The sequence below is a fragment of the Barbatula barbatula genome (genome assembly GCF_947034865.1).
Source record: "Barbatula barbatula genome assembly, chromosome: 20".
Lineage (NCBI taxonomy): Eukaryota > Metazoa > Chordata > Actinopteri > Cypriniformes > Nemacheilidae > Barbatula > Barbatula barbatula.
The window spans coordinates 13,042,722-13,066,156 of NC_136783.1; the positions used below are offsets into that span (position 1 = coordinate 13,042,722).

General features: G+C 38.6%; 1 protein-coding gene across 1 annotated transcript; it reads left to right on the plus strand.

Annotated features, from left to right (window-relative positions):
• Nucleotides 1-169: 169 nt before the first annotated feature.
• mdfi (MyoD family inhibitor) lies at nucleotides 170-23,093 on the plus strand. Its single transcript, XM_079482449.1, has 5 exons — nucleotides 170-701; nucleotides 1,278-1,418; nucleotides 9,856-9,996; nucleotides 20,689-20,961; nucleotides 21,425-23,093. The coding sequence occupies exons 2-5, from the start codon at nucleotides 1,316-1,318 to the stop codon at nucleotides 21,676-21,678; spliced, it is 771 nt and encodes a 256-aa protein (XP_079338575.1). The 5' UTR covers nucleotides 170-701; nucleotides 1,278-1,315; the 3' UTR covers nucleotides 21,679-23,093.
• The last annotated feature ends 342 nt before the right edge of the window (nucleotides 23,094-23,435 follow it).

Below are 23,435 nucleotides of genomic sequence, written 5' to 3' on the forward strand. Positions count from 1 at the left end.
GGCTCTTTCGCCATTACTTTATTATGCTATAATACAGGTAGTTTGTTCGAACAATGGATGACAGGGTCATCGAATAAGTCATCTATTGTATTGTATAATAAAATGCATAACATAAAATTGCATTATATCATAAAGTGTTTTGTTTACCATGACGTGGGTATGCTGTGGTCCTGGACAGCGTAATTGTATAGCACAGGCATCTTTTGCCTGAAGGGAGTCAGAGTAATCAGACCTCATTTCCTGTCCAAGAGTCTCGAGCTGTCTGCGCGAGTGACTGCTGCACGCGAGACCATGCACAGCGAAAACACCGAAAAGCGCTGGAACAGCTCGGCATTACTGGAAATCAAACGAGAAAAACACTCCCTACTTGTTTTTAGTTTTTTTATTCATTCAATGTACTGAAAAACAACTCGACCGACTCCTGCGGTCCGTTCTGACAAGTTGTTGGGCTCTGACAAACGAAGACGAAGATCCGCATTTATGCAACGCTGGAGAAAAGTATCAGGAGACACGAATAAATGAGAAACGAGTGTCAACAACAACAACAACAACGTCAATAAAACAAACAATTCTTGAAGATACATGAAGAGAAAGAAACCGTTTCCCTGTGAACGGGACAGTTATAAGTTCGAGTTTACTTTGCGCAAGGATTAAATCATGTTTTGCTGAGGTGACATCGTGGTATCGAGTGACTGTGACAGGTAAAACGATTAAACCACGTTGAATGTTTTGTTTAAAGTTTGTTAAAGTACTGGTGCTGTAGTTTGTCTTATCGGGCAAACTGTGGTGCGGCACGTTCAACAGGTTTGAGTGAGTTTGAGCACGCAGAGACTCGCCATTGACAAACCATGGAAATAAAGTCTGTTTTCTTTGTGCTCCGTAATATTATTATATTATATTAGTTATGATGTATCTAATGTTTTCAAGTGTAGCAAATGTGGTCTCGAGTATGGTAAAACTTTTACTTAAACTCTTGAAGTTCATCGCAGGTCTAGGAATGAAAATGGGTTATTTGTTTATTTGTTTACATGACTTTCAAATGTTCGTTCGCGAACTATTCTATCTTTTCGCACAACATATTTATAGTTTTTTTCCGTGTCCCGTTCCTTTCAATTTTCATCTTTTATTGCCAAGCATTATTTATCAAGCCGCCAGTTTTTTTTAAATGCTTTGGCCCACTGTCATCAACTGAACAATAGCAGGGAAAAGTGATAGTGGGAACAAGGACATTGGTATGTTCACAGGCATGATGTTTGTTCTATGTGTTTCTGTTGTAGGGTCATTTCTAGTTACCTGGCACCTGGCTGAAGGACAGATGTCTGAGGAGGAACACAGCCATAGTGCCAATTCACCCAAACCTCCAGATGGAGCCCCACTGGATAATCGTCCACTGGAAGCCCTTACTGCCCCATGCCCAGGTACATTAGACACCACCAGCATCTGGTAAAGAATAAGCCTATGAAATATTTGAATGTAACTAAAAACTGTCCACTTAATCATGTATTTTTATCATTGATTCATTTAAGAGAGTGGATTCAAATGTTAAACGTTTAGAAATGAAAAAGAACAGCTTTGTCAGTTTTGTCCACAAGATAAAGTTCACGTGAGTTTGCCGTGATATGAAGTTTTTCTGCATACAATGACTCAGTTGGATGACCAAATGAAACATGTAAATGCTTGATTTCTGTGACAGCATTATTTGTTACACCTTTGTTTTACAATATTAATGGTACTCAGTTTTCAAATATACAATTTATTTGTTTCTTCGTGAATAGTAACTCATAACACTTTATAATTTTGATTGTAAATAAAAAGATTGTAACATTTGTTAATACATTACATAGCATGAATTAACAATGGAAAACAATTCTTCAGCATGTATTAATCTGAGTTCATTATTTCATATAATCATGATTTACTCATACTTTTTCAAAAAGTTTCAAAAGTCAATCTTTAAAAGTTGTAACTGTGTACATTAGTTTATGCATTGTGAACTAACATGAACGATTGCATTGGCATTAAATAGCATTTACTAATGTTAACACACACAACCATATTGTAAAGTGTTACCGTACTTATTTTTTTATATTGTGTTTGAAAACCAATCTTTGAAAACCGAGATACATATATAAAAAAATGATATAGATCTTTCAAAAAATCCTCTATTTTATTGTCAAAATCAAACACGAGACACAGTCTGTTTTTGTTTTCAGTAATTGCAGACATGTTAGAATGCAGTTGTCTGCTTCTCATCTGTTCCATTGTTGTGTTCTGGTCAGTGCTGTGTTGATCTTTTGTGAAGTGATGGAGAAAGTTCTCAGCCATGCATGAAAGCTTATCCGAGATCAGATGATGGTGAGGGTCGTCTGAGGATTGAAGAGATGAGTTAACCCAATAGGATCAATGATGGTAACGGTTTTGCCTCTGTTTTCAAACGTTTTCTTCACAAATGACACATAAAGGCGTAAAATATGAGCAGACACTTTTGTCTATTGTCAAATTGTCTTAAATTGTGGACGTCTGCAAACAGGGCTCATCGTTTTAGTGTAGCGTTCTGTGGTTTTAAGACTACAGTTTTACAGACTCTGTAACTGGACGTTTGCAGAAAAGAGTGTGGCATTTTGAGGGTCTATGAATTCCAACGGGGAAATGGGCCACTTGGGACTTCTCTTAAGCTCTGCCCTACTGTCCAACTAGAGAGGGGTCAAAGTACCAGATTAGTCATGGGTCTCTGTACAAAGGACACTGCAGAATATGCATGTGTGGCATTGTGTATGTGCGTCTGTCTTTTGACACTTTGTCTTCGGACATTCACACATGTAAGTGTGCGAACAACAAGTGGCTTTGAGTGCACCACCTCTGCAAGTGCCAAAGTTCTCTGTCCCCAGAAATCAGATCCACAGGCGTATTTACTGTGAGAGAGGGCAAGTCCTGGCTCAGTCCTACGTTTGCAAAACAGCTCTGCAAAAACCAGCGAGCGTGTTGATTCCTGTGTGACTGCCACAGCCAATGCACCATGGTAAACCAGCCACAGTCAAAATTAGGCCACTAGGCATACATGCGATCCACCCAATAACCGCTAATTACATTTAGCTCCGAATTGTTCCTAAACATCTGAGGTTTCGCCTCAACACGAAGCACACTTGTTTAGACTGCATGGAATTCTCACCTCTCTGTATTTAGACACTGTGCTTAGGTCGGTCATCTTGGTATTTGCTTTACTATGCAACATTTAAATCATTTGGTTTTGTGTAGTCCGTCCTGCTTTGGAAAGTTCAGCGCAGTTGCTTTTGCAATTTTCTAACCATGAACCTCACAACATAAAAGAACCGTCTTAGAATCAGTTCTGTTTTTTTAATTTTTATTATATTTAGCCCTAGAAATATGAAGTCAGATCTGGACTTGCAATCTAAAGTGCTTTATAAAACACAAGCTTGCATGAGGCCATTTGATTATGGATATGGCACCCGTCCGGGCTAAACACTGCATGCATTGACTGGCCTTTTCAGTCGAGTGCCTTCGTTCTGTGTACAGGCCTGACTCACTGTGGGAGATGATCTGTCCACACTGACTCTTTTAGACCCGCTCAGCTCTCCAGAGTGAATGACTAAAGCTGTGTCACTAGGTACACAAATTTGTTTATAATCATGAAAAGGCCACATTTTTCAGCATGATCTAAATTTGAAGCTTTAAGACTGCTTTAAGTTTTAAGACTCTGACATACTGCCAACATCTATGGTTATGCTTGAATGGAGTTATGATTTGAGAGTGATGACAGTGCGCTCCATTTGTTTTTAAGATTTATGAAGGTGTTCACAGTTTTTACTCGGTGTAATTAAAACTAAAGTTCATAGATGTAGTCTAGATAAAGGGGACTAACTGGCACAAAATTTGACTGGGATGAAATCTTTTTCTTTTTTTAAAAAGTAAAATCATTTAGCATTACCTTTTGCAATGTCCTGCAGCTCAATTGGTTGAGCATTGCAAAGTTCATGTCTTCAATGAACAGGAAACACACATACTGGTATAAGGTACCTTGAATGCACTTTGAGTGTCTGTCAGATGCATAAATAAAAATATAAATGTGTCATTTATGTAGGTTGACCATATGTGCCATTTCTCCCAGACACGTCCTGGCCAGGATTTCAGGAGCGTCATCCGGAGGTCGCATTTGTCCACCGCTCCGTCATCGAGTTTATTATTTCAGGTTTTATTTCAGAAAAATTATATTTCAAGGTAAGAATGAGACTACAATGATTATACGTCTTAAGAGAAATAAATGGTAATTTTATAATGTTTTTTTTAAACTACATATGCCGGTGGACAAACCTCTGGATGACGCACACAAAATCCTGGCCAGTACAATGAAGCTTTGTCTTCTTCATACTTTTTGTTTATTATTGTTGGACCATTGTGGGTTTAATGACATACCCATTGAGAAATTAATTCTGCCACTCGAACCGAACAATTTCTTTGGTGCATCTTAATGAAAATATTAATACATTGTGTAAATTCTGACATACCAATTAAACACTCTGGTGTAAACTTCATGGCCAAGTTAGAGAAGTAACCGATGGCCCCTTAAGGCATTTGTTCAGACAAACTTGAGCTCTTCGTATCTAATGGCTTGATATTCTCACCACATAATTAGTTTCAAATGTTCAGTTGGCCTTTCAAGATGTTTATTTTGGCTTCCCCTGTCAGATATTGCTTGTCTGTCTCCTTTTGTATGGGAAAGATTGAAGAGGCTCCATTATGGTTGAGTGTTGTGGGGTCTGTCCTTGATGTTGACCTGATGGTTTTATGTCGCTATTGAGTTTCTTGTGGGGAAATTCCAGCAGCTTTCACTTCAGAGATTGTGGCATTAAAATGAAGTGTCAGTGGTTGTTAAAAAACATTTCAGTAACTGTTCTCAAGAATTCCTAATTTTTATATATTTTGAATAAGAGGGTTCAAAGAAGTAAGGGAGAGAGAGAGAGAGAGAGAGAGAGAGAGGCAGAGGGCACACACAAATCAATACTGACCTATGAGGCAGCTGTTGGCACTCACCAGTGTGTTTGAAACTTCCTGGTACTTCTTTGGAGCCAGCAGAGGTGCGTGACTGTGTAAAAGCAATGTGTTTAGGTTAAAGGGAACCAGGAGCTATAATGCGTCATGCGTGAACATGCCAAACCCCTAAACGGAGATACAGACCCCCCACCCTCTTCACAAGGTTATATCTCAACACAGAAATTTTCAAATACAACATTTATTGCTGTTAAATCCTCCCCAAAGCCTGTTAAATACCAGACATTTTCTATTTTAATGAGCTTACTGTGTTTCCACCTCCTCTATTGTACTCTCTAAATAATCGGTGAATTTGGATAAATTCCAAAACAGTTCTTTGAAGCTTTTCCTCAGCGTGTTTTTACTTTTGGCCAGTTTACAAGCCCAGATTAGACTCTATTGTTTCAGAACCAAGCTTAGTGAAGACGTTACCATAGCTATCAGCACGTCTCTTCAGAGGATCAGCCATTTGCTTAATTATTTTCTCTTGGCTGCCCTAATTACATCCCTTAGGGGTCATCGCTAAAAAATTGTGTCAAAGTCATGATGGGCTCACAAAAGTGTTACGCAAGTTGGTGAATGGGGGTTTTAAATGAGGCGCTTTGCTTTAATCCATCAGAGATGCCACACCAGTGGCACCCTCTTCTTTTTGTAGGCCTCCTTTGTAGTTGGAATATGACATGCATGGTACACATTTCAGGATAGCTGAACTCCAAAAGGAGAGAAATAATGCAGAGCAAGACAGATTCAAATCTATGGATCTCACTGGCTCATATCCAGTGGTTGCTGATGCAGTCATCCGCAGTCATTCTGACTAGCTCACGCAAACACATTGTAACCTTAGCTCACTAATATTGATGCTTGAAAATACTCATAAAAGCAAAACTTTTGCCCAGGGCACCTCAGCCACTCCCAGACGGCATGTTGTGTTTTACATTTCATGTTGTATAATGGATTTTAGAGATTAAATCTCAGCCATTATGCAGACATGATACAACACATTTGGAATCTGTCCTTGACGAGAGTCGTATTTGCTCTCTATCTTTGCATTTCAACATAAAGACAGATGTTAAAAACCCTCTTTTCTCATCAAGTGATCTCAAAGCGCTCCCGCTGCACCCTGAATGTGACTAATGCAGCCTGCATTGTCCTTTGATGCTGTATCCTTTCAATACCTTCTCTGTGCTCTGTGGCAAGCACATTGAGATGCCTGCAGAGCTACCGTGGACCCTGTCTGCCAAACCGGAACCCGATAATAATGTTACCATACAGTGGCATAAAATCTTATTTTTATGCCTCGAGTTATTTTTTCTTTTACCATGCCCCCCTGTTTTTTCCAATTCTCTGACTGTGTTATCACTCCCAGGGGATTTTTAAAGACGGATGCTTTTAATTAGTCAGGGTAATGACAAGTAATTAACTCCCTACACAAGTGGCCGGTGCACTGCCTCTTTGAGATGGCTGATCTTTAACAGTTTTCTTTGTCACTAACTCCAATAGATTTTTCTCCGTGGATCACTTTTAAGACGCCGTTTTTACACTTCCACTCAGAAAATGATCTCTAGATTGAAAGGGGGGTTATTTTGCTGAACAGTTTTTTTTATCCCTTGTATTCCATTAAAAGCTATATTCACAGTTATGGTTGTAATATTATATAAGTGGAGGTTTTGTTGTTTTAAGTGAGAAGTTCTGTATCTCAGAGTTTGAGAAAGTTCTAATTCAGGCATGTCTCACTCGCCTTCATTTCAGCTATTCCACTGAGACAGAGGGGGAGCAAAATATCTCCAAGTCTCTCGTCTGTGTCTTTCTCTTTTTCTCTTTTGTCTCTTACTCTGGATAGGAACTTCTAAAAGAGCATTAGTTGGGGTTGTTGAAGACAGAGCAACAATAAAGAAAGGCAGGGGCTTGAGGGTTGAGAGAATTTCAAAGTGTCCCTGTAAAGCCACAAGGCTGCTCAGCGTCTAATACCAGGCCTCATACCTGACTGCTCGAAGATTATAGAAAGTCTCACTGTGCTCTACCAGACCTCAAGAGTAAATAAGGCAACACCATAGAAAGAGAATTGAGAAAGATGAGGTGATCCAACGGGGAGGGTGACTCAGAATCAGCAGATTATGAGTATCTTGGCCAAGTAACAGGCAGATGTTATGCACAAGCTCTGAAAAACACTATTTTGGTTGTTAAAATGCTTTCTCCTAACCCAATTGTGTGAGTCTGGGCAGGACTATCTGTTTGTTTGACTTTCGTCGGATGAGAAACTTGAAAATAGCCATTCTTCACTATTTCATTTAATTATAGCCGTGACACGGAAATTACACACTTCACCACGCCTTTGTGCCAGAGTAATATAGAATATTCCTGTAAACCTTCACTGGATTCCAGTCAACTGGAAATATACTTCCAATGTTGCTAGCAATCTTTACTGTACCATAGGACACTTTTGTTGTCGTGGGAAAGTACTATAAAATGTAGGTGGGCTCTTTCCCCACACGTCACACGTAACATAATGCCTTTAATGCCATAAACTCTTAATGGCTGTTGCCCGCATACTATATTTTTATTTCAGTTTTTTTACTGGAAAATGTCCTGTTTACAAGTCAAGTAAAATTAGCAGACATTTTCTGCCTCTGGGATCCGCACATACTGTTTATATAAGTAGCATATAGAAACATAATCCTAGAGTATTTACACCCCATCATTTTCCTTCCAGGTTTTAGTTTTAATGCACTTGGCCGGTTTTAAAACACAAAACTATTTATAATTGTGAAAGGCTTTGCAAACCTGCAGTAATTGCTGAGATCATTAAGTGCATGTTCTTGAAATTGCTCATTGCTTTAGCCAAATGATATAGAAGGCTGTGCTGAAACTGTGATGTCTGTGCAGTAAATCTCCCTGTACGGGTGTATAGCTTGATTACGATGAGGAATTAAAGCTCTGTCTTTGATAACCGCTGGGTTCCAGTTGCTAATGCTCTGTGATCCACAGCAATGGAAGAACAGATGGAGCTGACGTATGCTTCAATGCCACAGCGGTATAAAGACAGACCTGTGTTCAGAGCATTACAGAGACAGGCTTCAGCGGTCTCCGTTTAAAGCTAAAATGCTTCATGAACGTAATCCCTGTCCTAACACACTCACCCACAAAAGCTCACAAACTCTCCAAACCCTGCATGTTGCTCTCCCTTCTCTATTTTATGTGTTCCTGGCTGTTATTACTCAATGTTGTTTCATGTGAATGTTTTAAAATCTTAAAACAAATCATGTCTGTTTATTTACTTTAATCTAATCATATTCAGTCATTATCTCAAAATAAATCTCTTTGATTAATACCAGACCACCCTTATCACCTTGTTATGGTTTATTTTGTGAAAATGACGGACTGATGGTACATCTTACTATCAAAATATTCACATTTTAAAGTCAGACATCGGATAAGTTAGACATATGTCTAAAAACGGTGTTCAGGAAATACTTTGTTTTCAAACCCACATGTTTTCTGCCTTGGTTAGAGGTTGATTATTGTGACTTTCGCTGCAGTTATTGTGATTTTTTTTTTTCTGCTCCGTCAGCAGCTGCTTCCAGATGTGGACTTACCAATTCCAGCTCCTTCATTACTTCACAGGCACATGTAGTCTATGAGGCCCCCGGGGTCTGCACAGCACCATAGGATACTTTCAGCCTTAGCAGGCAAAGTGTTAGGGCATATTTCGATTGGTGGCACGAGGAGGTGTTGTGCTTTTATTTCTCACCCGGGCTGAGGTAGAAAGAAAGTTGCTGGTTCTGTGAGCTATGAGCTAAAGCTTTGACAATTTGTCTGTTATTGGTGTTTCGCTTGAGGAAATAGGGCGGAAGCCCCCTGTGAGTCATCTCGGTTACAAGCTATGTTTGTCTGCTCAAAGGTGAAGGAGTCTTGCAGAGAAAATAAATAAGCATGGATTCTGGTTACGACGCTGTTATCGGCAAACCTGATTCTGATAGGTCAAGATCCCTGTTGCTGTGACTCAACGTCTTCCTTTTGTTGAATTTTTCTTGACCCATTTTCTCTCTCGTTATCTAACTAAAATAATCTCTTTAAAAAGCACTCTTCCTGTCCACCTCTAAATTATGGGGTGAAGAAGAACAAGATTCCCCAACAAAAAAGGGCACAGAGTACAACTGGATTCTGCCAAGATTGAGAGAAAATAAAACCAGGACAGAATAAGCCAAATAAACTAAGAACACTGGACTGATGTTCCACAAGAGATGTTGTGTGTTTATCGGACAGACAGTACAGCCCAGCTGGCTTCCATTTGGGTAGGTATGGGACCGAGGCCAGCGTGAAGGGGAACTCAGTTGTACCCAGCTCTTATATACACAGCGCTTCTCCTCTCTAAGACCCAGTCCTGACCTGCTTTGATGTCGGGCTGCTCTAACCTCCTCAGACAACCCTGTATAATTACCAGGCCACATAATAAGACCACTTGGCTCCAGTGTTAACTTATAAAGCACGCACACACAAACACATGCTGCTGACCGCATGAATGCTCCTTCACGGATGCGTGAGCACAGCGCAGTCGAAAGCACATGCACACATGTGAACGTACGGTAAACTGTTGCACATTCAAAGTGAAGAGCTGGCAGAAAAGTGAAAATAGTGAACATATAAACATTGTTTTGAATGGTGCTGGGTTAAAGACGAGTTAAAGTCAAGAGGGTTCAAGTCAAGAGGTTCACAAACACATGCACAATATCACAGATATGAAAACAAAACTGTGTTTTCTGATATTGATTTTTATTGTGTTTTTCCTTTGTTTTGTTTTTCTGGCATCAGAAGGGGACGAATCCATTGAACAACAAATCCAGACAACACAGAACACCACACTCATGGAGAAAACAGAAGAGGTGGAGTATGGCAACAACAACAGTTTGTCTCAGCTGGACCTTACCAGTGCTCTTGGCAAAAGCATAACATGTAAGCATGACACCCAGTTACACAGTAAGACTACATTTCCCAGCAGCCCTTTATGTATTGTTTTATGAAGTTAGCGTCACACTAGTTCTCTTGACTCAAAGCTTATGCATTTTTCCTATATACTTTTGAAAGACCGCAAAAAATAAGATCTGGAATTAACAAAGGTTCATGATGTTTACATGTTTGTCTATCAAGATAATCTTTACAAATTAACGCAATTGTTACATTTGAAGCCTAAATACAATCGCTTGAACATGAGGCTATAAACAGTCGCTCAATATCAATGTCTCCACCACCAAGCCTCAGACAACTCTTTCAAACTTTATTAACGTCTAACGTCCCCTCCAAAAGATGTAGTTGCTTTTAGCAACATGATAGCAACCGCCATTTTTAAGATTTGCTATAAGACTCAACAAACTTTTTTAAAAAGTCGTGAGCGGGTTATAACTGGTGTTTTTTATGTCATAGTTGAAATCTATATGTACTGTATATACTTGTATAACAATATTTTGGCCCAGTTTCACAGACAAGGCTTAGCTTAAGCCAGGACTATGCCTAAGTTAAATAAGGATATTTAAATCGCTTGTAATAAAATGCCTTAGATAAAAACATTACTGGTTTGCATCTTGATACAAAACAGTGGCATTGACATATTTAAGTTATGGCAGGGCAATTTATTTTCAGTAAAGACATCTCTCATTCATTTTAGTCTGTGAAACCGGGTATTAGAAGTTTTGCTAAAGTCTATGTAAGTGACATTAAAATATGTGTTTTAAGTTCGATGTTAGTGCTGAAGCCACGCCCACTCGCATCGCTTAACCCTGAGTCCCAGTAGGCTTTATGTGAAGATTTTTATGTGAGGATTTGAATTCAAACCTGCATGAGTCAATACGCGCGATATACATCAATAGATAATCACTGAAGCACGTCGCAAATCATAACGCCTGCTTTATTCCCGTCGCGTCCGTGTTACCGTTTGTTTCTTATTTGCCATGGAATTTGTTTAGCCGGGCAGAGTGAGAGCATGAGACAGCCAGAAAGCGTGTGCGTGAGGGCTTGCAATGTGATTGAGCAGACGCCTAATGCAAGGTGCTCTAGTGATAGGGTAGGGGCCATGAATGCTCAGACGCTCCATTGTGTCATCGATCCACCGTTTTAGCCCCGCCCAAAAAATCCTGAACAGAGAATTGGTGAAAAAGCGTTTAACGGTTTAACTCCACAATTCAGTACTACATACTTCTGAGTCTTTGTAATGTGTTTCAGCAATACATTTCTAACATCGATAATGTGTTTAGAAACAATTCTCAGTATTCTCTTTACCCTAACTTTAACCACGGATCTTATTTTAGGAAATTTAATTTACAAATCCATTCAAAACACCCTTAGACTTTGGGGCGATAGAACAGGAGGTGCTAAAATGTTAACTTGCTTCCGGGGTTTTCACACAAAAATACACCATGTCTATGATGCACTTTTGCACAGAGCTAGTGTAAAAAATGTAAAAGGGCTCATAGAATCAAACATATCCAGCCTGGGCTTTGTTAGGACAGGTTCACAAACTGGATTTAAACTCGTATTCACATGAGTGTCTCATCTCTGTATGTAAGAGGGCGTGTGATAGTTACTAAACCATTACTCTGACCTTGAGCAGTGATGACTGTATATTGTTACTTGTGTAGATGTTGTTGTTGCTTCGTCTGAGGTAAGCTCATTTAGGGAAGGACGTGTTTTCTGAGTCGGTTAAATGTGTAGATAGAAACTGGGTGTGTAAAAGTCTGCAATAGACTGTGACTAAGTCCTCTGACTAAAGGGCTGATTGTGAGTTTGTTCTGTTACTGAGTCACATCAGCACCAGTCCTCTGTGGGACAGCACACCCACGCTAAACCTAAAATAACTATCCACATGCACACACACACATACAAATTGCATGGTCATCTGTAGCCATTTGTCTGCATTTGTATTTCAAAGATATACATGTAACATTGCAGTAGAAAGATATTAATGTGGTTTGTTTAAACCTTAATCATATTGCTATAAGACATAGACGTAGATTTAATTTGACAGAACAGTGGCAGAGGGTCTCCTGGGACATGTCATCTGGAAGATGTTTAGGGGTGTTAAACATCAACATGATTTGGCCAAATGGAACACTTACTATTTCCCCTTGACAACCGAGATGCGATATTTTTGGTGGTCACTGCATGTCATTATTGTGATGTAGCCCAGACAACAGTGCCAGGTGAGTTATTGCGCTGATTTTGGCTGCCAAAACCAACTTTCTTACTGCTATCGAGGGCATACAGTATATTGGGGATAGTGTTTCACAGACTTTTTCATGGTTTTATAGTATATATAATTTCATGGTTTTACAGTTATAGTTTAGTATAAACAGCTGCCTTTATATAAATCATGTGTTTGTAAGATGTTTTTGTAAGATATGTGTGATAGTATTTGTCATGCAGTGGTAAAAATATACTGTTTATATACCGTATGTCCACCTGGTTATCCCAGGGAAGAGTGCTTTTATTTACACAAGCGACAAAGGACCATTGAATAATGTAAAAATACATAGGCATTGTTGGGCACCGAATGGGCATTGAACATAAAGCAGAGTTATTTATGGTTACCAAGTGATTTTGTTGAATAATATACTGTACAGTTAAGTAGATCATAGTCACGGGTGCACACATTATTCATAAAAGATTTGAATGTGATTAAGATAGTTAGATATTAGAGTGAGGATTATCAGTTTATTAGTCAGTTACTTGTTTGTGTTACGTGTTAAAATGTGTTGCATTAATGCCAGATTAGCTGAAAAGGGCAGAGCTCAATATTTGGGGTTTAAAACATTATTTAAAACATTGCAATCAAAAGTGGAAATCCTAACTGCAACAAAAATTATTCAGTCATGCTTTATTTATAAAGCACTTTCAAAACCATCGTAACGGACCAAAGTACATCAACAAAAGTACATCCACATACATTAGAATAAAATAACATAAAATTCAGCCCAAGTCAAATCCCAAAGGCATGATTAAACAGTCTTTAAATTCTTTTAAAACATGTCCACACTAGGCATAAACATTTATTGATAAAAATTCATATAAAATTCATCAACAGATAAATCAGTATTCAGATTATACAGTAATCATTAGCTACAGTGCTAGTATGTTATTTTTCTTGTTTTAAGCCTGCTACGGACTCATAGGACATGGATCTAATAAACTTCGGAACGACATGCATGTACACGGTACAATTATGACACCTTTTGAATCATAGGCTACGCCGCAATTTATAAAATGTCATCAGCGTGCGTAAATTGTAAACAAACACAGCAACATGAATCACACTTTGGCAGTTGTGATTATCATGTGTGCTGAAAAAAAAGTGGTGGCAGCGGAAGAGAGCAATATTCTTTTTGCCTCCATGGGGTTTCATTTTCATTTTGTGGCCATGTAGTGTTGATCAATATGTCATTTCATGTTGCATGTTTATTGGCTACTCAGTAGGCGTAGGTCGCACAATCAACAAAATTTTGCTACATTTCTGATTTCTGCCAGAAATCATCGCAAGACCCTGACAACAGCCGTCTTTCAGTCTCTCTCACTATACGACGTAAGATCAGCATTTAGGAGACACGACCACAGACATCGCCACAGTTGTCATGTTTCTTCTGGAACAGCCCAGTCTGTAGCAGGCTTTAGAGAAACATGTAGGTGTGTTGTTAATTACCATGTAGTTTCCCTGTGCACACATATTAGCCAATCAGTGTGCCTTCGTAATTATTAGTACCAATTATCAGCAGCCACATTACAATCAACACAAAAAGCTGCTCATAAAACGGTCAGTTCTGGTCCTTGATTCTGATTGGTTGAGCCGAGTTCTAAGCTGTTATAAAATACCCTGGTAACCCACTGCTTCTTGGGACTTATCGCTTTATTAAGGCAACACGTGGAAGCATTTTTGAAGAGGGTATGCTGTATGCATGCTGATGGATTGAGTAGCTGGCATTTTCTGACTGCTGCATTTCCCTGTGTGATTTATAGTTTTTCTTTACTTTTCATTCAGTGTTTTTTTTGTATCTTGTTTTTTATTTTAATTATTTTTCATCTAAACTAAAAAGGCACAATGTCAGACACAGTCGAATTTATGAAGCTAGCACACTGGCTAATTCCACAAAAAAGCTTCTTTGACAGGAAATACTTTTTTACTGGTGGTTCTATACCAGGGTGCATAAACTCTTACTTTCCTGCTGGCGTAAAAATAATATACTGTATATGTATGGCCCATACTAATCTGTCATATGTGTGTTTGTGCTTTGGGTACTTTTAAAGGGTTATGTGAAAGTTTGAGAGAAAGTGTGTCCAGGTCAAGTAGTGAGGACAGTCAATGTCTGTGTGTGGTCGCTGAGTTCATGCACTGGTTGACCATTTACAGGGATCATTTTGTTGGAGTGGCAACAGACAGCTATGGAGAGAAGTCTTCTATCCGTTATCGAACATCCATCCAGACTTTATCTCGTAGGAAACCCATGGCACCACCTTAAAACAAAATAGTTTTCAGTGCTTGAAGGTACCATGACTCGATTTTTTGGGGAGCTGCAAGGCTTGTAATGTGATCTCACTCACTGCTTCGCAGTCTAGCAGCAGTGCATTTAGAAGAACTATGTTCGTGTGAATTAAATGGTCTTAGGCATGTGTTTAATAGGCAGTGTGTTATAGTTTAGTGAGAGGCGTGTGGAATGTGATCGGGCTCAGACGCTAGCCAAAGTACCCTGGAAGTCTTTTGGGGTATAGTGAAGTCGACTGCTTGCAAGAGTTACACTTAAAGTGTACCTTTGTTAGTCTTAGCTAGTTTCAATCTGTCACACCTCACATTGGTCAAAATATGTATATTGATGAGGAGATATGATGTACCCCATTCTATTTACAGTCAATGTTCCCAAGAATGCGGTGGAGATTTATGTCAACCCATGAGATGTCCCTGCGTCAGTTACTATTTTATTAATACATTTTTGCATATCTTTGCAATTTCTGTTTCTTAATAATGATATAGCAAGTCTTATTTTGTACTGAGTTGCAGAAACAGGAGCCTTTGTTGAAAACAGAAGTATGAATCTGTCAGGCCCAGATGCTCTGGCTCAAGGTGATGATGTCAGTATGATGATGATGTCATGCATATTGCATGTGTGTCTAGACTTAATGTCTGTTGACAGGCTCCTTAAGAGTGCCGAAAAGCCTGTTAAATTCCTTTTTTTTCTCTGAAACTGTGATCTAACTGTGTGAGAAATGAGAGAGTGAGAAGAAGGCTGAGTTTCATGTTCTTCAGCAAAGTCCATGCTGATGTCTAAATGTGCTTGTTTATTTTAATAGGTTTTTTGTGCATCAATAATCTAGACACTATGTTTTGTGGATGTGTTTGGTTTAGAGGCCAGAACCCTTTGGTCATGCCATATATATAAAACTGATGCAGTGGTTTACCATACTTGTTATCTCTTGTTAACACAAACTCACAGTTCATCAATACATTAATTTATTTACATAATTAGTTTCCATTGTTTGTGCTATCTAGATGCTCAGACTGGGTACGCCCTGTGAGTTTTACAGTTTCAAACACCAGCTTGAAAGATAATGAATACTGTATGATGTATACTCTATAAAAACATCTTTCCTGAAGAGATGAAGGGAAAGCTTGAGAAGAATAGAATTTGGATGAAGAATAGTCTCATTGCACATCATGTAAAGGAATGGAATCTCATCTTTTAGTCCCATTCTGGCCTTTATTAGAGAATTATTTCGTTTTAGCAAAACCTAACGCTCAATTCCAGTTTCGCACTCATTCATTATCAATCTTTAGAGGGACCCCCATCAGGGAAATAAACTCCTCAAAGGAAGAGAGAAAAAATGCTATCTTAAATTACAGCTTTTAAAATGATTTGATTAGAGTCTTCATCGCAAGAGATTGTCATTGAAATGAGCTGGGGCAGAGCGGGATTAAAGACTACTGTGTTTCTTGTGAAGCAATGCTGTTTTTTTAAGACCACCCTGTAAAATCTGGCACTGCCTCCCTCTCAAACAGCCATATCATTTAGCTTCTACCACATTATAATAGTTACAAACAAGAAGCATCCTTGTTTAGAACGGGAATTTCCAACCAAATTGTGTTTTGTATGTGAAGATGCTATTTATTTTTCTTTTTGGGCTGTCTGTAAATGAAGAGAGAACGGTACAGTCAAATTTCTTGAATTTCTTGTTTGTGTTTTCATTTAGCATTGTTCAGAATACGCTGACCAACAGGTTTCTGTGGCCCTGTGGGTTTAAACAGAAGTTAGTGTTACTCACGGCTGTTTCGGGAAGCCTGGGGCCCTATGCAGGGAATTTAAGATGACGTCTTGAGGTCTCAGGGGTCCAGAGAAACTTGTGGTCAGATGATGTAGAGGCCCTGGGTGACTCTAGAAACCTGAAGAAAGTTATACTTGACGTTTTATCCCTGAACTGAGTTGAAGAGAAAAAACAGAGAGATACTGAACGCTGTGACTGTATGTGACACACAAGAGACAGCCCATTCATGTACAAGAAAATTAGAATTTGTTGCACTGAATTTTGCTGCAGAAAAAGTTTAAATGGCTATTTCTTGTCTTTATTTAATGCTATCGGAGTGTAAGCTTTAACAACAGTTTTGAGATTTTGGTCTTTCTCCAGTCAGGTACAGATAGAGGCTGTGTAGGACTCTAAAAAACTGCCCGAAGGTGTTCCCAGTATAACTGCATTGACTTGAATTGGATTGATGTGCTTTAAAGTGACTTTGTAAATAGATGGATGGTTTTAAGTGAGTTTCATAAGAGTAATCACGGTTTGATCTGCTTCACTCATGTTGCCAAGGGCAATGGATGCATGATGGACCTGCACAACATCTTTGAACGCATATTTCTCTATTTGCACTCCCCTCCCAGTTAGTTTATCTCTATATACTCAGTGCTTATGTGCTTCGACCTGCAACCTGATGCTGATTCATTTCTTCACTCAGCATTTACACCCACAGTTTTTATTCACTGTACTGCTGTAGTTTACCCCACAATATTTGATCAGCTATGTATCCCCATGTTGTAAACGTGAACACAAAACACGATGTTAGGCGTCAGTATCTGCTGTCAGTGTGTGAAGAGCTTGGATACATGTTAGATGATTGCAAGTTGATGTTCGTTGGACAACATGTCTGTTTTAATATGAATATAGTCACAGACTGACAATGAGTCATTTCTACATCTACATACTGCATAGTTTTGTGGCTACAATAGTTTGCGTGTGTACTTAGAAATGTTTGTGTATCCATTTAATGGAGATGCTTTGACCGTGTTAGTAAGCAAATGTTTGTGGGTGTATGTACATGTTTATGAACTGTTGGATGCTCATACACAAGCAATGTACTTACAGTACCACAGTTTGCCCTCTGGTTCTGAGCTGAGAAAGTTCTGGCTACTCTAGAAATCGGCCTTTCTGGCAGAAGCCAAGGAGACCTACTGACGCTGCCTGTTTACTGCCTAAAAACGCACATACACATTCACACACAAACAAAGTAGCATCCTTGAGTCAAATACCTGATCCAAAAACTGCAGCACAGAATAACACAAATATGCCCAATGTTATTGTGGGATCAATTTCTCACCACCAACTTTCCCCCCAAAAATGCCCAGTGGTCTTTAAATATGTTTACACCCTTTAACCGCGCTTGCACATTTTAGGTCAAAAAAAAGTTTTAAATGATGTGGGTGTAGTTGTAGTTTAAACAACACAGTGTTGTTCTGAAAGGCAATAATCCACCTCTTCGACCCTGAAATAGAACTGGTTTGAATATAACTAAGAATAAAAGGAAGAGTATATATTAGAAGCGGCATGTGTGTCCCGGAGATGAGTCACTGAGAAAATGCAAAAGCACTTCTGAGTCTAATTTTATTCATCCATCAGTGTTCATTTTTGCTGTCGTTGTGTTATTTTATAGCTAGTTTTATTTTTGTCTTCTCGCTAAAGCTTTCTGTTTAATGTTCTGAATTCTGTTGAATTAAATCTGATTTGTTTCTTTGTGTGTGTTGGTTGGTTGGAAGACTATTTTTCTTAGTGAGGTTTATATATTTATTTTTCTAGAATGAAAAGGTTATGAATGTGAGGTTTCTTTGAGGTTAAGAGATTAAATATCAGGACACATCCATGACGATCATTGTTGCCATATGAGAATTCAGACAGGAAAGTAAAGATTTTTCTTCATGAAGTATGTTGTTTTTGTACTCCGTTTAGTCAAATACACATGGGTCACTGGTTGATCAATTCAATTCCTAACACTACAATACCTGGATTTAATGAAAACAATGTTAATGTTGGCAATCTTAATTTTTTAAGCGATTTATTTGTCATTAGTAAATCTGTGTGTATTGTGTACAGAACAAGCATTTAAAAGAGCACTGGATGCATGTGGTATCACACCATCAAAGAACTGATGTAGTATATCAATGGGATTCTGTTTTAAAGACATTGTGATTGTAAGAGAACACATAAGATCATATTCACATGCAAGTTTTGGAACTTTGTGCAGCAGCTGGTGGTAATTTGGTTAATGAAGTGTTTCAGGATTCCTCTCTCTCTGATCTGTGACAGAATCACACAAAAATCTTCCCACATCACAGCTTTAAATGTCAGATGTAAATTCAATGTGAACTGTAACTGTTTCTGATCCTAAAACTAGACCTGGAACTGGCAAAATTAACAGCCTGGCAAACAATGATGGTGGGATTTATTATAAACACCCAGTAAAGCTGCACATATGGACTTAGTGATGATGTTTACCTTTTTTATGGTAGAAATAGCTTTCATTTTATAAAAAAGGAGTCTGGCTTTTAATATTTTTATAGTCTGTGAGATTTAATGCATTTGACTTTATATTCCAACCAGAGTTTTTTCTTCTAGACTCTGACACCAGCATACTGTGTGCATGTGTCTATTCAGCCATTATCTAATTTAGACATTGATTGTCTGTTTTTGTTTAGGCCTTACCTGTCAGGCTCTGTGAATAGAATAAGGTGTATGTTTTTGGAGTCCACATACCTCTATGTGGGCATCAAACCTCTTTCTAACAGTCCCTCCGGTCGTTTCTCACATGACCTGAAATGTAATGTTTAGTGCAGCAACGGGATGGGATAAAATACTATCATCAAACCCAATAAATATAACAAAACATTTGAAGCGAAAGGTCCATTTAGCCTCTCTCTGTTTATTTCCTTTGGCTCCGAAGGTCTGCATTTCACGTAGTTGTTCGTTCTTCCAGAATAATTAGTCTTCTGCGGTGCTCGAGAGTAAAATATACGAAGTGCTGTGGACGTCTTGCCAAAGTCAACTCAACGGGCAGTTTGTGGAGGAACACTAGAACATTTGTAGGCTGTAAACTCACAGGGAGACTGTGTCTGAACCTGGCTGAAACGTTTGGCCGCATCCTCACACCCAGCTCAAAAAAGACTGACGTTTAAGTCACTACTTAGGTGATATGCATCTCTCTGTTTTCTTTACCCTGATTTGGCTGCACTGTGGCATATCGCTGGGCGCGTTCTTTTGTTTTCAATGGCAGGCTGTGTGAAATGCGCTCCATTTAAAACACTCGTCCACTATTCTGTGCCCAGATTCAAGAACCTAATTGAGTATTTGTATAATCGGGGCTTTTTGCCTGAAACTAATTTTATAATTAGACTTCAATGTTACAATTTTGAGACGTTCAAATAGACAGTATTAGCTGCCAAGATATAATGTAGAACGGAACCTTAGACTTCTGTATTTAGTTTTTCTCAATTTTCAGGCACACAAATGTTTCCTACAACTTTTCTTTCGTTGCTTGTTTTGTATGTTTGTCTGGTCATTTTATCTTTTTGGGAACTGAAGGATTCCATTGATTACATTTTTGTTTATTTGTTTCTTTTGTGTGCAATGATATGCAAATCCGTTTTGGTCTTTTGATCTCAGTTTATTAATTTGTGTTACTTCACTTGCGTTCTCGCCTGTCTATTTTGGTCCGTTTCTTCCGGGTTCTTTGAAGCTGGTTGGGAGGAAGCCATCTTAACTAAAACAATATTAAGAATAAACAAACTATAGAACAGGCAGATGAAGATGAACCAATAAAGTGAGTCTCAATGTGAACCCCATAATTTTCGTCTAGACACAGATGCATGATTTCAAGGATCAAGTGGATATTGTAAACGCGGGCATTGTTCCTGCCAGGAACATTGTCCATTCATGTCATGCTATGATTGAATCAGAAAGACTAGGACTGATATACCTTAAATGTGCAATGTAAAATTCGTTTTTTAAAGACTTTTGTTCTTAGAACACGATTAAGATCTTGAATTAAGAGCTACAGTACCAGAAAATCATAGTATTTAATCTCACCCTCTTTACGGATCTTTCAGTCTTCAGATATTAAACAAGAATCTGCCTGCCGCTCTGTTTTGGAAAGATAATGTGTAAGGAAACATGCTGGTTCCATTAGAAGAAACAAGATGCTAACTTAGTTTTCCGGCCAAATATGTAGCTGTTGTTTTTCTTTTGCACGTCCTCGGGCTGTGCAAAGAGAATAATTACACAGCAGTAGAAAACCTGACATAAGCAGCTATAACCCCATTCACCGTTGTTGTTTCTCCTTCTCTTGTTCTCTAGATCAACCTCAGGCACGGTCCACGCCCATCCACCCCACGCTAGCTAACTCTGCTGGATCAGCGGCGCTGCTACGGAACGGCAGTAAGCCTCAGAGCAACGGGGTTAAGAACGGAACCTTTTCACGAGCTACGTCCTCATCCTCGTCTTCATCGTCGGCTCATAAAAGCCCTAGAAAGCTGCATTCCAACCCTTCCATCAACAGCCAAAGCAGTAAGAGGAGCAAAGGTAGCTCTAAATCCAACAGCTCCCAGATCCCCACAGAGGCCCAGGATGGTGAGTCACACCTTAAGCATGGATTAGAAGAGTGAGACAGGTGCCAGTGCATGTGGCAACTCTGGAAATGTACTCTGTGTTTCCACTAGAAAACTGAAAACTAAACTTGATTACTCCCATTATATTCAACAATGCTTTTTACACATTTACATTTATTAGTTATATTTTATTTATATACATTTACAATATTATTCAATTGGTCAAAATGTAGCAAATATTTACAATTATTAGCAAAATAACATTAAACTAATATTTACATTAACTAAACACTAATATTTTTCTGTTGCATCTAAATATTAAAGTGTCAAATATTAAAATACACTTGAAACAAAAAACTTTGTAAAAATATGTTTTTGTTTGTGTGGGGGCAGGACACAGTCAGTCACATCATTGTTTAAATCATTCTGATATCCCACCATTATTTATTAAATCCATGAAGATTTATTTTGTGACCTACACTTAGATTGCTGTGTCCACTGCATCCTGGCCTGTTTGTTCTGCGAATTCCTCACTCTGTGTAACATTGTGCTGGACTGTGCCACGTGCGGCTCCTGCGCATCAGACGAATCATGCTTCTGCTGCTGCTGCGCTTCCGAGGAATGCGGCGATTGCGACCTCCCCTGCGACATGGACTGCGGCATCATTGACGCGTGCTGCGAGTCTGCAGACTGTCTCGAGATCTGCATGGAATGCTGTGGGCTTTGCTTTTCGTCCTGAGACTTCTGTAAGGGGCGCATTGCATTTCACATATTGAGGATCTGAGAAACAAGCAAAGAATAAGCTGACATGATGATCTGGAGTAAACACGAACTAAGCCGAAGACCATCAGATGAGCAGACATCTGAACTGACCGGTTTACTCTTCTTTAAGAAGATGGGCTGATTTAGCAACATTGTTACTTCTACGTTTTCTTGACTTGAATGGTTTCTGGAATTGAAATGTGTGTTGGGTCTGCCTTGGCAAGATGATGATTGCAAGACGCAGTCCACAAAACTTCCTGGTCCAGAAACTAGGAACGAGTGCTTGGGTTTCATGCGTAAATGTCAGCGTTTATTAGTAGTTTGAAATTGTCGTAATGCCAGATTTGATAACTTGCATAAAAATCCACACTAAAAATTACTTTACTTACAACACTGATGTGTTGTACAAAACAATTCCATCTTTAAAACATTCCTTTGAGTTCTCTTGTAACATGTATCCAAAGATCACATTGAACACTACACTCGCAGGAATTGCACCCTTCATCTTAATCATTAATTCTAAATAACAGCTGTCAATATGTACAGGACACTTTCTGCAGTACACTGGTGTAGTCCTTCAGTCACTGGCTACAGCGCTAAGGATTACAGATAACAAACTGTGAGTGTGGGACTCATAGATGTATGCGAGTGGGAGAAAGACGTGTACGTATATTTAATATATGGTGCCTTACTACACTTGTATAATAGATTGTGTGAGGTGACAGTTCTGTTGTTTTCTATATTTGGACCTGTGATTTATTCTCATTTTTGTCACTTTTACTGCCTTTTTCAAAGTGTGCTCTCAGAATGACAATCTTTGCTTTCATATTCATAAGAAATTTACAAAAAGCAAAAACAAATGAATGCAAAACTGCATATTTAAATGAGAAAATTCATTGATGTTAAGGAATATAAAAAACATTTTATTCTCTTTCTACATCATTCTGGAAAATTATACTGTAAGTGGTTGTGAATTGTTCCCGTATTTTTGCTTTTAATGTGAAATGGTTTATCTGTAATTCCAACATTTTCTTAAATCAATTGTGTGACCTTAAACGTTAGTTAACATATCTAGTACATATTGTATTTTTTCATGTAGTAAATGACATTAGTATTAGGTATTCCTTTACCCTAAAAAGGTCTATTGCAGCATATTATGTAGAACATTGCATTTTAGCATTGTGAGAATCAATACATCATACTCCTCCTTACGACACTAACAAATTATCTCACAGAAAGATAGTGAAAGTGATGCATTGATTTGAATTGTTTACATTAAATGCACTTCTGTATTCTTGCTTGCCTTAAAACTGGAGCAAAAAGATTTCTAAACTGGACAATAGATGGCAAAACATCCAACCATATTGGAATAAAGAAATCCATCACTGTTACACATTTTGTCTGACAATGGTATATTTTAATTGTTTTGTTTAAGAGCGGTGTCCATTGATCATGGATTCGGTTTACAATTTACATACTGATAAATGTAGATACTTCCTTTGAATACACACATGAAAATGCATGGATAATAAATCCTCACTTCATCCGTGCACTTAGCGTTGCGGGGTCTTGCGATAAAAGCTTTTGCATGGAAAGGTTTTTTGCTTCAAACCTCATTCTGTTGCCCAAGAATGTTTTGTAAGGCTTTCTTAGGCAACAGAAAACAGTGCCGTTTAATAGGTTTTCAAAGTGCTGCCCAAATTTTTTTAATGGAATGTCTGTTCAAGGCAACAG

What these genes read in the sequence shown, in the direction of transcription:
- mdfi (XM_079482449.1), top strand. Translation starts at nt 1,316, where the DNA reads ATGTCTGAGGAGGAACACAGCCATAGTGCCAATTCACCCAAACCTCCA. An exon ending in CCTTACTGCCCCATGCCCAG is followed by an intron (nt 1,419 to 9,855) that starts GTACATTAGACA and finishes TTCTGGCATCAG; the next exon opens with AAGGGGACGAATCCATTGAA. An exon ending in CCCCACAGAGGCCCAGGATG is followed by an intron (nt 20,962 to 21,424) that starts GTGAGTCACACC and finishes ACCTACACTTAG; the next exon opens with ATTGCTGTGTCCACTGCATC.